The sequence below is a fragment of the Podarcis cretensis genome (genome assembly GCF_951804945.1).
Source record: "Podarcis cretensis genome assembly, chromosome: 17".
Taxonomy (NCBI): Eukaryota; Metazoa; Chordata; class Lepidosauria; order Squamata; family Lacertidae; genus Podarcis; species Podarcis cretensis.
Genome location: NC_137187.1, coordinates 784,473 through 798,198, shown reverse-complemented (window position 1 = coordinate 798,198; position 13,726 = coordinate 784,473). Strand labels below are relative to the sequence as shown.

At 41.6% G+C, this 13,726-nt stretch overlaps 1 protein-coding gene across 3 annotated transcripts in view; it reads right to left on the bottom strand.

Annotated features, from left to right (window-relative positions):
* STXBP5L (syntaxin binding protein 5L) overlaps positions 1 to 13,726 on the bottom strand; it is a 68,842-nt gene that overhangs the window by 48,396 nt on the left and 6,720 nt on the right. For all 3 annotated transcript variants that reach the window (XR_013834517.1, XM_079960233.1, XM_079960234.1), the window contains exons 2-6: positions 10,120 to 10,217; positions 8,672 to 8,753; positions 6,561 to 6,661; positions 2,821 to 2,955; positions 2,123 to 2,186 (exon numbers count right to left, since the gene is read on the bottom strand). Coding sequence is in view for 2 of the 3 variants with exons in the window: in XM_079960233.1 (XP_079816359.1) it covers positions 2,123 to 2,186; positions 2,821 to 2,955; positions 6,561 to 6,661; positions 8,672 to 8,753; positions 10,120 to 10,217 (480 nt within the window). In the remaining variant the exon portion in view is untranslated. The remainder of the gene's footprint in view (positions 1 to 2,122; positions 2,187 to 2,820; positions 2,956 to 6,560; positions 6,662 to 8,671; positions 8,754 to 10,119; positions 10,218 to 13,726) is intronic.

Below are 13,726 nucleotides of genomic sequence, written 5' to 3'. Positions count from 1 at the left end.
AGCAGGGAACCCTGCACAAAGGGTCACTTCATTCCTCCCTGTTCAATTTGCTGCTGCGTCGCACTAAGCTACCCATTTTTGACTTATCGTGTTGCCTGAAGGGAAGCTCCTTAGGCTAGCAATGAGCAGCAGTCAAGGTCTGTTCTTATTTCCCCAGTTGTGGTTTAGTCTCTTAGCCTTCACCGCTTTGTCAGGGGAACTCAACGGAACCCAAAATTTGCCAATCCAGAACAGTTAACTTTTGCATGTCAGTTTATCACAGTGCAGATGACTGTGTTAATAAGGTACATTTTCAGCTGCCCGTTCCAGTTTACTGAGTCATCTCCCGGTGACTCAGTTTAAGAGCATAACTGTGTCTCTGTGATGAACCCTGCTTTTTTCTGCACTGTCAATCTTTTTCTCAAATCTACAGATGTGTATTCCATAGGGCTGAAGTTGTTACTAGATCAATCAGGGAGAGAGGCGAAAAAAGTAGTTGCAGAGCAAAATGATTTATCGTGTTTTCTTCAGATACCATGGCCTACATGTGATACTCAACATTGAGCCTATTCATACAAAGAGGGACAGCTCTCGATTCTTGCCTTTTTGTCTTTTATTTTGTAATCATTTATCATAAATTATTTATCATAAATATATATCGCAGTCTTTAGGACAAGCCATTTACATCTTCTGATAGCACTCTTCAGATAAATCTGCCAAACAGCAAGCCTGCAATTTATTCACAGGTTTATGACTGTGGTGCTGGGACCTTGGTCGTTTCCAAAAGACCTGCATTCAGGAGGATTCATCCTGACATGCTTGAGGGAAATCAAATGATAGTGCAGCAAACAAATGTTATCCAACACTTTCCAGTGCATCTTCAGGCAGATGCACCCCATACATTTAAGGCACATCCAGTTCACATTGACTTCCCAAGAACCCTGGGAACTGCAGTTTCTTAAAAACAGCAGCTCTTCGAGGGTGGGGGACTTGCTGGTTATCTAGCCTTAAAAAGTTGTTACATATCCATAAAATATTACCTCTAGTGACTTAATATAATTTTTAAAATTGTACTTCGAAAGTCAGAAATTAGAAAAGCCATGCATATCCCCCAACATTGTTTTACAGAAATTGTCCCAACCACTTAAAAGGGCATTACTAATTCAAAAAATGTCTAATTATACAACTTCTACCCATCACGTGGTTTTCTCTTTCTTTGACAGGGTTTCTATGCCATTCTGAAACAGATGGTAGCTAGCTAAAACATTTTTCAGTTTCAGCAAAGTAGTGGTCATAAGAACTATTGAGACTTTTTAAAAAAGCCCAGTAAGATTATTATTATCAGGGAACATTTCTATTACAAATTGTATACGCAGTTTAGAATCAACTGTATCATGCTGTAATATTATATTGGCTAACTAAGTAGTTAGTTCATAAGCACAAGAAATTTAACTGACTTAAAAGAAAAGAAAAGATCGAGTCTTATCAAGCACTAATATACACATGACAAAATCCACAAGTAAATGCTTCCAGTTAAATAAAATTATGTTTTTGACTCACAGAAGACAGTTGAAGCACATTGCTTAGTATCTAATAGCCTGGTTCGCACAGCCTGCTAAGCCAAACTTTGAGTGTTCCTAGCTAGAGCTTACAGTTAGTGAGGAGAGAGCGCTTAAGCACAAGCCCAGGTTAGGACATAACACTTAGTCAAACTTTGGGCTCAACCACACTTCTGCTTGTTCTGCTGTTTTTGCGTGGGGTGGAAAACGCTCTTTACCACTGAACCAGCACAAACAGCAAATGGGTTTTCCATGGATTGAGGTTTACTCCAATTCAGCGGTAAAGAGCAGCTTTTCCTGGAGAAAGTGGCAGGACAAATTGAAAACTGCATGGAGCTGTGTTTTCTAGGCATGTGACAGCAAAGTGGGATGAGCCCTCTGACTTAGTTCAGTCTGGGGTAGTATCAAAAAGGAAGCAAAGCGGTTGCAAACTCCTCTCCAGGAGTCCACACGCTTGAGAAGTCTCACTATGCTGTAGTTTGTGAACCAGGCAGTAGTAGTTCAATAATTCTTACATAAGGCTATTCCTTGGAGGAAAAGGGTTGGAGTGACAAAAGAAAAATACTGTAGTTCCTCTTACTCACTTTCCCTTCATCTCTTGGGCTATCGCTTAGGTGCACCACGGGGCCAGGATGAGTCTTTGTGGATCTGCAAATCAAAACCAACGCTATGAAAAACTGAGTAAAGTGGGGTTTTTTTACCTTGTAGGCCAAGTGGGCAATATTAAAGGAAGTCGACCCAAATGTTGTGGATATTGTGATATAACTGAACTGAGTATAATCCTAACTGTGGGTGGAAAGTGGCAATTATACTCAAAACCGGCCTCCTTGACAGAAGGCAATGAATTAAAAGCGGGTAGGGAGCTGTCATGGGCAAATTGGTGGAAAACATTATTAAAAGAGAGAATTATTAAACATACAGAAGAATAAGCCTTGCCAAGGAAGAATCAACTTGGCTTCTGCAAAGCAAAGTCCTGCATTTCCCTACCTTTGAGTCTATGTTTGTTTCTTATATGAACAATAATTATGCAGTGTAAAGTCAACACAGATCTTTTTTGGAAGTCCTTGATTTCTGTTAATTCTAGATTAACAGAAGATTTTTCTTGGGGTGGAAATAGACACATGAAAATACATTTGTTGAAAATACTTTTTATGGATGCAAGTGAGGAAGATTAAAAATATACCTCAAGGCAGCACATATAATAGACAGAGACTGGTATTCATTAAAAAAAAAAACACAGAAAAACACCAGCAAATAGAAAACAGGTGAATTAAAAACTTACAGTTCTATGGCCTTGTTCCACATGATAACGTATCCAGAAAGTATGAACGACTCAATGTTCACAATGTGAGTATTTCCTCTCTCTGTTCCAACATAGAGCCATTTGCTTTGGAATGGTAAGTGACAGAAAGTAATTCTGTATTTGGAAAAATACAACGAAGTTATGGATACAAATACAGTGACAACAGTTTGTTTTCACATGCACAAATCATACCAGGTTGCAGCAGTTAAATTGGAGCTTTTCCAGTATGTATAGGAAAAATTGAGATTATCGTTCTAGACAAGCTCTCCTGGTAAGGAGTAAATAATTATTCAGTATTTTGGAGAAGGTTCTACATCTGTATTTGGCTGCACACTGTACAGTACACACTAATGTGTTTAATAGTATGCACTTAATAGCTCCTTTGGGAAGAGGAGACTTCAAAGGAGGAAAATGGCAAGCTAGAGAAGGGGAAGGGCAGCTTAAAGAGTAGTTAGAGTTGTGCCATTGTTTAATTGTACCCATTCTCCAAGGAGCTCAGGTTTCCCCACATCTTATTCTTTACAATAATCTTGCAAAATAGACCGAGAGAATTTAAATGAGGACAGCTTTCTTTATGGCCGACCTAACAGAAAGTACTGATCATTGCATTAGCAGCCAACACTCCACCTGTACACCATTTAAATTGTAATTATATATATTTAAAAATTGAACTCGTGAGAGAATGGCAGTGAGCTCTCTCTGTTTGGGGTTCCACAGCCAATGGGAACAGCCAGGGGGCAGGCTGATATCCCTTGATGCCTTGTGTCCTTCATCGGCCCACGACCACAAAGCTGGCATACCAAGAGCAGCAATCACTGCCACTCTCACCATGCGGTTAGCAATTAAAGGTGGGTCACTGGTGCGTCAGAGGCGCTGGCCAGCACAATGCTTCATGCACCATGAGAAACTTGCAGGTGAGAAACTTTATCCTCCTTTGAGATTCTGTTTATGTGCAATAATTCATTGCCTTGGTAACCCAAGTCAGAATGAGCAGAAAATGGGTTGTGTGGGAGGGAGCCTGCTACAGGCACAGAAGCTCATCATCATTACTGAGCTTCAGAGAAGAACTTGCCCAGATTAATGAAAAAAATATTTTTAAAAATGTGTGGCACGAACTGCTGAACAATTAAGGACAAATGAGCATGGAATGTAGGATGCCCTTGTGTACTTTCGTATGTGACAAATTCCTGCTTAGCACTGACGAAAAAATTAAAAAAATTAAATCTGCAGTGAATTTGCCTACAACTCCAGTATCCAATTGCTGCCTTGTGCCCATCACATAATACTTGGGGCAAAATAGATGGATTGTGCTAATTTCCAATAAAGCAAGCAGCAATGAGCAGTGTGGAACTGTTCCCCTAGTTTGAAAACTCCATCTCTCCACCAGTCCCCCCCCCCCCACTCAGTGTGGTTTATTTTTCAGACTATGAGCCCCAGCAATTCAGTGATGAAAGTCACAGATGGGGGCTAGTTTGGCATCTTGACCCTGCACACTGATCCTCCATTTTTCATTATTTAATCACCCCAAACACTGCTTTATAGGGCAACCATGAGAGCAACCCAATGCAGATACATATGAGGCTGCCATCAATATGTCTACCTTCCCTCTCAGTTGCATTCACTGAACTTGTGGGATAACCAGCCTCATATAACCAACGTGTTTAAGTTCTAATTAACGCATGAAGGAGTTAAGACCATAGAGTAAGTTGTCCTGAAAGGCTTAGCTCACCTGGGGAGGGACTAGGTAAGCAAGTCTTTGTTTCCCCAATCTACCTGAGGAGCTTAGTGTGTGAGGATGTGGAGCTGGTTGCTCCAAGCTCGGACCGCATGGGTCTCACCAGCCACTCAGTCTTGAGTTCCTATATGCATACTTTAAGAACTTTCACCACTTTGTAACAGCTAAATTTTACTGTCTGTGCAACCTATTCTGAAGCACATGAATCTGATCTTTGGAAAGTTGGAAAGATCTTTGGCAAGTACAGTAAAGCATATTGTTAACTTACCAAAGGTGTGGTCTTTTTCTATGCTCAGGCAAAATGGAAATTTTGGAAGGAACTCACAAGGGCACATATTTTAAAATTTTAACAGCATATATTTCCATGCTTTACTTTCCTGCATGTTTTGTGATTTTAAATCTCTGCTAGGGTTCTCTCACCAAAGAGTATTTGCCCCAAACTTGGATCTTGGTATCCTGTGAATTGTCCTTTTATACCTACATTTTTTCCCTTGCCACCAACAGAAGTGATCAGTGGATAATTTCTCCCCTTGCTTAACACTGAGCTTTGAGTTCATTTCATGATAAAGTCATTTGGATTATTGGCCCTCATGTGCCTTTATCCAGAGATGTGAGCTTTACTTTCAAAAAGACTTAAATCTTGTTACTGCAAGGTAATAGGAGAGATTTTTGAAATGAAACCATGCTGGATTACACTAAGGGCTCATTCACACTTTTGCTTGACCTCCTTTTTCACTGTATTGTGCATCAAGCTTTCCTCACTATTTTGCAGCTGGGGCTTGTGAAAATTGGATCTTACCTGCTGAATTAGATCTTATCAGATGCATGAAAAATCCAGAGAGAGAATTTGCTTAATCAGGCTTCAATTCAGCAGGTAAGATTGAATTTTCACAAGGTACACTGTGGAATAATGAGAAAAGCTCTCTGAACCAGGGAATTAATTGGTGTACAATCCGATCAAAATAGAGGACAAGTGAAAGTGTGAACTGAGCCCTAATTTTAATTTTAGGTACATGAAACAGACAGTGCTACCAAAATTAAGAATACATTTTAAAGTCTGTTACAAAGGATAGCCGGGTGAAATTTAAGCAATATAAAAATGCTGTTAATGAAAGGGCATTTTAAATCAGATTCTGACTACTAAAAGGAGAGGAAGCAGGATTCCATACACCATTTTTTAAATTTTCTAGCGGCTGTGAGTTGTAAAGAACCACCTGCCTTTTCCTTTCTTTCACAGTGCAAATCACGGGGCAACAACTAGACAATACGTGGGTGACGGAAACTGTTTATGTGTCACTTATGTGCTGGCTTTTTTCAACATTATAAAGCAGCAAATGAAGGTGGAAGAGCAGCAGGAGCAGGTGTGGGGGCTTAATCCTTGCTTTACCAGTCCCTACATCTTTCCCCCCGTGGAGAGAAAAGCTATTCAGGGTAGGGGTGATTTTGTGAGGACAAACAGCAGGGGCAGGAGAAAGAATTATGCAGCTCCCAGTCATTGGTGCGGCCAGGATTTTTGTTAGGGGGGCAGGCCTTTTGTTAGGGGGGGTAGAACTTCAGTTTTTTTGTATTTTGTATTTTTATTGATGCGGGGGGGGGGGGAGCTGCCCCTCCCTGCCCCCCCTTGGCTCCGCCCATGGCTCCCCTCCCTATCATTTCTCTTTTGAAACCGGAAGCCACAGCCAGCTGATTTCTCAGTAGGAAAAAAATGTTCATACACCCTACAAGTATAATTTAACCTGGCAATTACAACTACTTCAAAACCCAAATATTATAGTGCACGCTAACCCTCCCCCACCTAACCTGCCACATGACAAAAAGAAATGGCGTCAGAGAAAAGGAGCCATAGCTGCTCTTGGTCTCAGTTCTGTACAGGAACTACTGTAAGATTAACTGCATAAACATAGTTTAAGTAGGTTTCAGCTACTAAGAGAATATACAACAGCAAAATCTGTGGAACTAAATGTGAGAATTTGTTATGCCTTACCTTTCTCTGTTAAATTTCAGTGAATGAAGAATCGCTGGCCGTTTCTGCCTTAGATTCCACAAGTGGAGCATGTCATCTGAACTTGCACTGACCAAAGCACCCTATAACAACGACAGAAAACAAGTGTGTCAAGTGTTGATTTAATCTTGCAGACATTATGGGGAAGTGTCTAGGTTCTAGTAATTTTTGAAGTTGCATTTGAACAACAAGATCCTATTGCTTGTGACAGTTTTTCTGCCAGCCCAAAGTGCACCTTCAGTTTCTCCTTTTGCCAGCTTAAAGGAAAAGGTACCCCTGACACGTCCAGTCGCAGATGACTCTGGGGTTGCAGCGCTAATCTCACTCTATTGGCCAAGGGAGCCAGCGTTTGTCTGCAGACAGCTTCCGGGTCATGTGGCCAGCATGACTAAGCCGCTTCTGGCGAACCAGAGCAGCGCACGGAAACGTCTTCACCTGCCTGAGGAAGTACAATAAGGAGGAAGCCAGTCTAGCTTCTCTGGGGAGGGAGCTCCAAAGTCTGTGACAAAGGACTGTTAACTACATTCCAGGTTTAAAGGATTTGACCTCAGGTGGATCCCGACTGGCAAGCTGCTCTGTCTAGCCATTCACATCCATCAGGGAAACCTTCTGAAGTTGGGTGATGGGCTGTTCTGGGATTAATTACCACCTGATTTCTGCATCTACCTGCCCTTTATAACCTATTTTGCACTTTGTGTTTTCGGGGGGGGGGGCTATGACTTCTCCACCAAGACAGAATGGGGAATAAGAGATACTGGGCAATCTCAAAGTGGCAGGTGGCCACAGCACAGATCTGTATCACGCAGCCCTCTTTGTTCTTCCTAGAGAGCTTGTATCCAGGGACAACAGCAGCCCATCTGGAAGATCTGGAACACTTTCACCTTCATCTTGGATGATCTCCAGGTCCTGGGTGTGCTTTCCTTCAGGGGTTAGTTCAAAAGCTGCTCTGTTGCTTTTATATATATATATATATATATATATATATATATATATATATATGTAAGCACCAAGAGTCTGGTTCCATTTCAGTTCAAGTGTCACCTGTTCCTTTTGCACAGATCAGCCTGCCCCGAAATGCTCCAGAGTTTCCAACAAATCCAAACCCCCTCCTTCCAACTCCACCATCTCATCTACGCATCCAGATGCCTCAGCTCCACCTGTCTAACTAGCCCTGTATGTGGAAAGGGCAGTGGTGCAGCACATGTTGGCATGTCAAATGTCACAGAATCATAAAATTGTAGAACTGGAAGGGATCCTGAGGGTCATCTAGTCCAACAGGTTCAATCTTCAGGTAATAATAATAATAATAATAATAATTCTGTTAGAAGCCACCCAGAGTGGCTGGGAAAACCCAGCCAGATGGGCGTGGTACAAATATTATTATATTTTTATTTTTATTTTTATTTTTATTTTTATTTTTATTTTTATTTTTATTTTTGTTTTTGTTTTTGTTTTTATTATAACAACATCTGGATACCCAAGGTTGAGAGAGGCTGCAGTAGACAATAGCGGCCTAGATGACTCAGTGGTCTGACTTGGCAATAAGCAGTTTCTTGTGACAGTGTTTCTGAAAAAGGTGCCTTGGAGGTTCTGAATTTCAACTCCATACCTAGTAATGTCAATGTTGCTTGCAGAACCTTTGCCTGAGGCCCCAAAGATTTACTGCCACTTACCTAGATAGGCAGCTTCTTATGTTCCACCCCTGGTGGCAGCCATTTTCTGGCTGGTGCCCTCGGCACCTTCTCAAAATTCCAAATGTGGCCCTGGACCCCAAAAGGTAAGCAACCACTGGTCTAAACAATCAGTGTTTCACTCTAACTTTCTCTTGGTCTAATCACATCCTAAATGTGAATCATTTCTCATTGGTCAAAAGCACTGAAAGGTAAGAGTAGGCTGGGGCTGGTTTCTCACACACAAAAGAGGTGTGCTTGCATGTATTGCCTTTTATCTCAGATTCTACAAATGCTGGAAACTTGCTTTTTCAAACTGGGAATTCCACCCACAGATGCCCCCTTAAAAAGAAAAAAAAACTTGAACACATAACTTTGCTCATGTTTAAATAAACATCTGCATTTTTGTAAATATAGCCTTACCTCATTGATCAAAAACTGAAGCTGTAGAACTGCAGCATCACCTTCATGTTGGCAATAACAATCAACACCCGGTCTGCCCAATCTGTTTAGAGTCAAAGTTAAGGATCAGTTAATCCAGTTTTTGATAGCTGAAATAAAAGCAAAACAAAATAAAACACAGTTAACCATTTTTAACTGGCACTGTCTAATACAGATAGGTGCTGGAGGTGTGACTGAAGTATGTGATGTGGGCATGTTTCGTACCACAGTATTCTTTTTTTTTTTTTGTCTGAAGTTGTTGTCCATATCAATGTTGCATTGGCGAAGCCCTTGATATTTGTGGAATTTAATACACTTTATTTATTTATATTCTTATAGTCCGGGGACAAATGGTAGGACAACAAAAGCTGATTTCGTGCGGTGGTCTGAAGACAGACCTGTCCTTGCTATATTTAATTAGTCTTTGGCTAATTAAACAATATATGGCCTTTTAAACTGGGGAGTATTGTTTTAGTTTGTTACTATGTTATGTAGTCTTGTGTTCTTATATTGTAAACCGCTCTGTGATCCTGGGATGAGGGGCAGTGTAGAATAAACACTTTTCTTATAAATTCTAACTCTCTGTGTGGATACCTGTCTAGAGCTCAAGCAAGCTCTGTCCTTTTCCAGGTGTGTTTAATTAGCATTCATTTTACAGTTTTCCTTCCACTGTCTCCCTGGGGCAGATTAAGCCCTGTGTGAGAATTCCCTAATGTACACTCCTATACTTTGAAGTCACAGGCTTTGTTGTACTTAAATGTATTGCTTTCCCAGTGCAGCTGCCTCCTCCAAAAGTTTCCTTATTGGAGCATAAGGCACACAGAGATTACTTATAAAGACAAATTCTAACAATAAAAAGCTCATGAATAATCCAAATTCCATCACCACTCTGCATGCACGCCAAACATACTTTTGGGGTAGTTTACCATCAATCTAAGTGTTTATTTGTGTGAGAGACAGAGAGAGAAAGAGAAAGATGAGAGTTTTTATATCTCTCAATCAATCCATCAGAGATGAACCCAGAGGTTGAACAACGAGCTGACATGGATATATTGCTCGTTTCAAAGACTGATGGAAAAGAAGAAAAAAGACTGTGCTTGATGCTGCTTTAATCTGGATCTTGCAAAAGTAGGGGAAAGAACCTCAGAGAAGAGCAACAAGCAACCTTTATTGAGGCAGTGTAGATGTCCTCCCTCCCTAGATTCCTTTGCTGTGCTCCCCAAACTGAGAAGGAAGAGATGCTTCACCATCCAAAGCAACGGGGAGATGGAAGCACTTGCCTCCCCTCCTGTCTCAGCCCCCTCCCTATGTCATCCTCCTCCTGTTCCCCTATTGGAATGCACAAATGCAGGAAAACCAGCTAAAAGCGCAGATTGCAAAATGTACATTATGCTGCAAATCATACTGTTTGGTATACTAGCAAAGGATACATTCGAATAGCACCTGTTCTTGTCCCTATAGCCAGAATCTTCTGAACTGGGTCAAAAGCTAAGGCAGTGGGAAGATAAGGAAACCCATGGCGAACTGTCTGCAAAAGAAGAAAGAAACTCAGTTGATGTAGAGTAGTTGCTTTACAGTATCATTAAGTATTATTTCTGGTGCAAACAAAGCTCTGGATAACCAAACTAATTAATAGGCTGTCAACTGAGTGCAGATCTTTTAACAAATTAATTATATTCTTTAACAAATGAACTAGGCAAATTATAATATTTAATAATAATGTATATACACATCTACATAAATATTATCATACCCTAATATAGAAGCTCCTTTTGTATCTCAGTTCAAAAGGAAATACAGATAAATTAAGGTAAAGTACAACCTGTGGCAGCGGAGTCTGAAGAAATTAGTATTGCTATTATCGTTATTTTCAGAAAAGAAAACTCAAAGCAACTTACAACTAATATTTTAAAAGTGGAAAAACAATAATAATACAACCCAAAATACATCAGTAGCATATAGAAAAGAACAGAATCGACTCAACTCCAGAAGATAAACAAAAAATAAGTTCCAAAAGCCTGGGGGAACAAGAATGCATTTGCCTGGCACCTAACAATACACAGTAGTGGTGCATCTCTGGGGAGTTTCCATAAATAAATTGGGAGCCACCACTGAGAAGGCTGTTCTCATGTTGTGACTCTCTGCACCCCACTCAGAGAGGAAACACAAGGAAGAGCCTCAGATGACAAATGCAAGGTCCACGTTGGTTCATGTGGGGAGAGGTGGTCCTTGAGACAGTGGGGTGCTAAGCTGCATACGGCTTTATAAATCAAAACCACACTTTGATCTGGAACGGAAAACTATTCAGTAGCTAATGCAGTTGTGCCACAGGTTCAGGGAGAAATTTCAGCCAATTAGAACAGGGAACACTGTAACTACACTGTAAAATGAAAACACTGGAACATAGAGATTCAAAGGAAACTGCTGAATTATTGCAATTTATCAGACTGTTTAGTTTTGTCAACCATGACTTGAACTGAGACTGCAGTCTTGTTGGTTCTTACCACAGCATATGTTAAACTGGCTTATCAGAGCCAGGACATGTGTCTTAACATCAAGTAACATTCCATTTTAACTTGGTCACTGTACATCCTTGTTAACTGCTCTCTGTAACTATTTTGCTTTCAGGCAATTGTCACTGCCTGTTCTTTTGAAGTTGCTCTACATCAAGCTTCCTCAAACTTGGCGCTCCAGATGTTTTTGGCCTACAACTCCCGTGATCCCTAGCTAGCAGGACCAGTGGTCAGGGATGATGGGAATTGTAGTCTCAAAACATCTGGTGGGCCAAGTTTGAGGAAGCCTGCTCTACATCTCCCACCCCTCAGTGGGCATATGTTTGCAAATTCAGGGTTACACTTCACACATTCGATGAAGTAGACTACGGGTTCAGGCCTAACTTCACCTCCATGTAGGTGGGGTTTTGTGGAGCAGATTGGAAGCACAGCTGCATTTGCAGCCCTGTTGCTCATGGCAGCTGCAGCAAAACGTGAGTTGCAGGATTGGTCCCAATGCAATCTCATGATGCAAGTGAGAATACAGGAGATTGGGATCCAATGGTTCCCGGGCCAGGCCAGGCCCTCCTTGTCCTGGTTTCTGCTAAAAACAACAACAGCAGGTGCACTCACGTATAAGTAAGAAGGTGGTATTTTATTAAAGCAGATTAATGGCATGGACTCAGAGGCATGGAAATACCAAATACAGTCCAGCAGCTCTTACAAGGTGAAGGGTTAGCAGTAATGTGTCCAGTACAGGCACAAGGGTCAGGGTTTACAAGTCCAAGATCAGCAAGAAGAATTCCAAGGCTATATATGGGAGCTGTAATGTTGTTCCAGCAAGTTACCCTGCCTACCCACCAAGCTTTAAAGCACAGAAGGAAAAAGTACACTCCCAAGAATCCCTTTCCATGTGGGCATTCGCGGCCTGAAGATGGGCACTCCTCTGGGAGGAAGGAGATAGGTCTCCTCCCTTTTCTTGACGCCTCTCCCTGGGAGGAACCCAGGCCCACCTCCTTGTCTAAACTCTCTTGCTCTATAACAACAGACTGTACCCTGAGCCCCCATCATCCCCCACAGCCCCCGAATCTCCCATCTTTTCAGGTCCAGGCCATGTCTGGAAGAAGAGCAGGGGCTTCATCATCATGTCAAAGTTGACATAGTCTCATCCTTTCTCCTCTCACTCCTGATCTGAAGCAGAGAGTTCAGAAGCAGCCATGGCATTCTCTACCTTGGTGCCTTCCAGAAGCATCATTGTCATGCCCACCCACACTTTGGGCAGGTGAAAGGACGAGTGCCACATCAAGAGAATGATGCTTGTGTCCCTCCATTAGGGGACCAATTGAGCCAGGACAGCTGGGCACCTAATCCAACCTCACCCCTCTGCCCAGGAGGGTTAGACAGCTCTATCAATCTGTTAGCCTTTAAAGAGTCATATCAGCAGTTGAGTATGTCTGCCTTTCTTTCTTTCATTTTTTAAGCCAGCCTCTTCTGGAGAAGGAAGGACATGTACCGCATGCTCTTAATAAAAAAAACAGATACCTTTTCTTTACAACATCAGACTAAAAATGGATTAAAAGAACGCATTAGATAGTGCAGGAAATGCTCATCCAAACGCATGAGCAAGACAGACCTTCATATATGCAGCAAGAGCACTGCTTCTCTGTCAGCCTCTCTCTCATGCAGTGAACACAGCTAGAACCTAAATCCCCATTTCCTGGCCTCCCTTTGCCACTCTGTGTGCATTTCCCTCATGGCTGAGTAAACAGGTTTGAAAAGGCACCTCACTTTAGATAAATGGATGCACAGTCTACTTCTCAGTCAAAGACAGAAGACCACATCTCCCACCTTCACCCAGTTCAGCTGTATTTTTCCTTCTAAATAAGCAATGTTATACATGAGTGATATGGTATAGTTGTACAATGCAATAATATTTCCCCACCAAAATTAGGACAAAGAAGGCAGTGTATTGATTCCTGGGCTTGTGCTTCTACATTTGCTGCAGAGTTGTTTACATGATTAAACTCTTAAATTACAGAGAGTTGCAGTCACAAAGGGAGTCCTAATTCAGTAGGGAAAGCTGCAGGCAGGCCAAGTTAAAAGGTAAACAAAGATGAGGGAGAAACACATTGCAGCAAAGGCCCAAAATAGCTGGACAGTAAAGGTATAGGAGTGGCACAAAGTAAAGCCTAAAATTAATCTACAACATGGGGCAATTTTAGTATCACCCCCAGAGGTCACTTCATTTCTTGTAAGTCAGACAGATGTCGACAACAGCAAGTCTGTATATTTCACAGACCATTTATCTTTCAAACACTATTCTTTGACTGAGATAGATTGTCATAGAAGGGAAGAAGCTCTGTTGGTGGCTGGGCTGTGGAAAACTTGCCCATCTGCTGCCTCCACCCACAGTATGCAAATACACACAACAAACCTCTACAGAAGAAATTGAATGGCAAAGTATCAAATAATTGCAGGGCAGATTGGTTGGGGAGAACCAGCCCTTCAAGCCAATGATGTCACATGGCACAAAGAGAGGGGACAT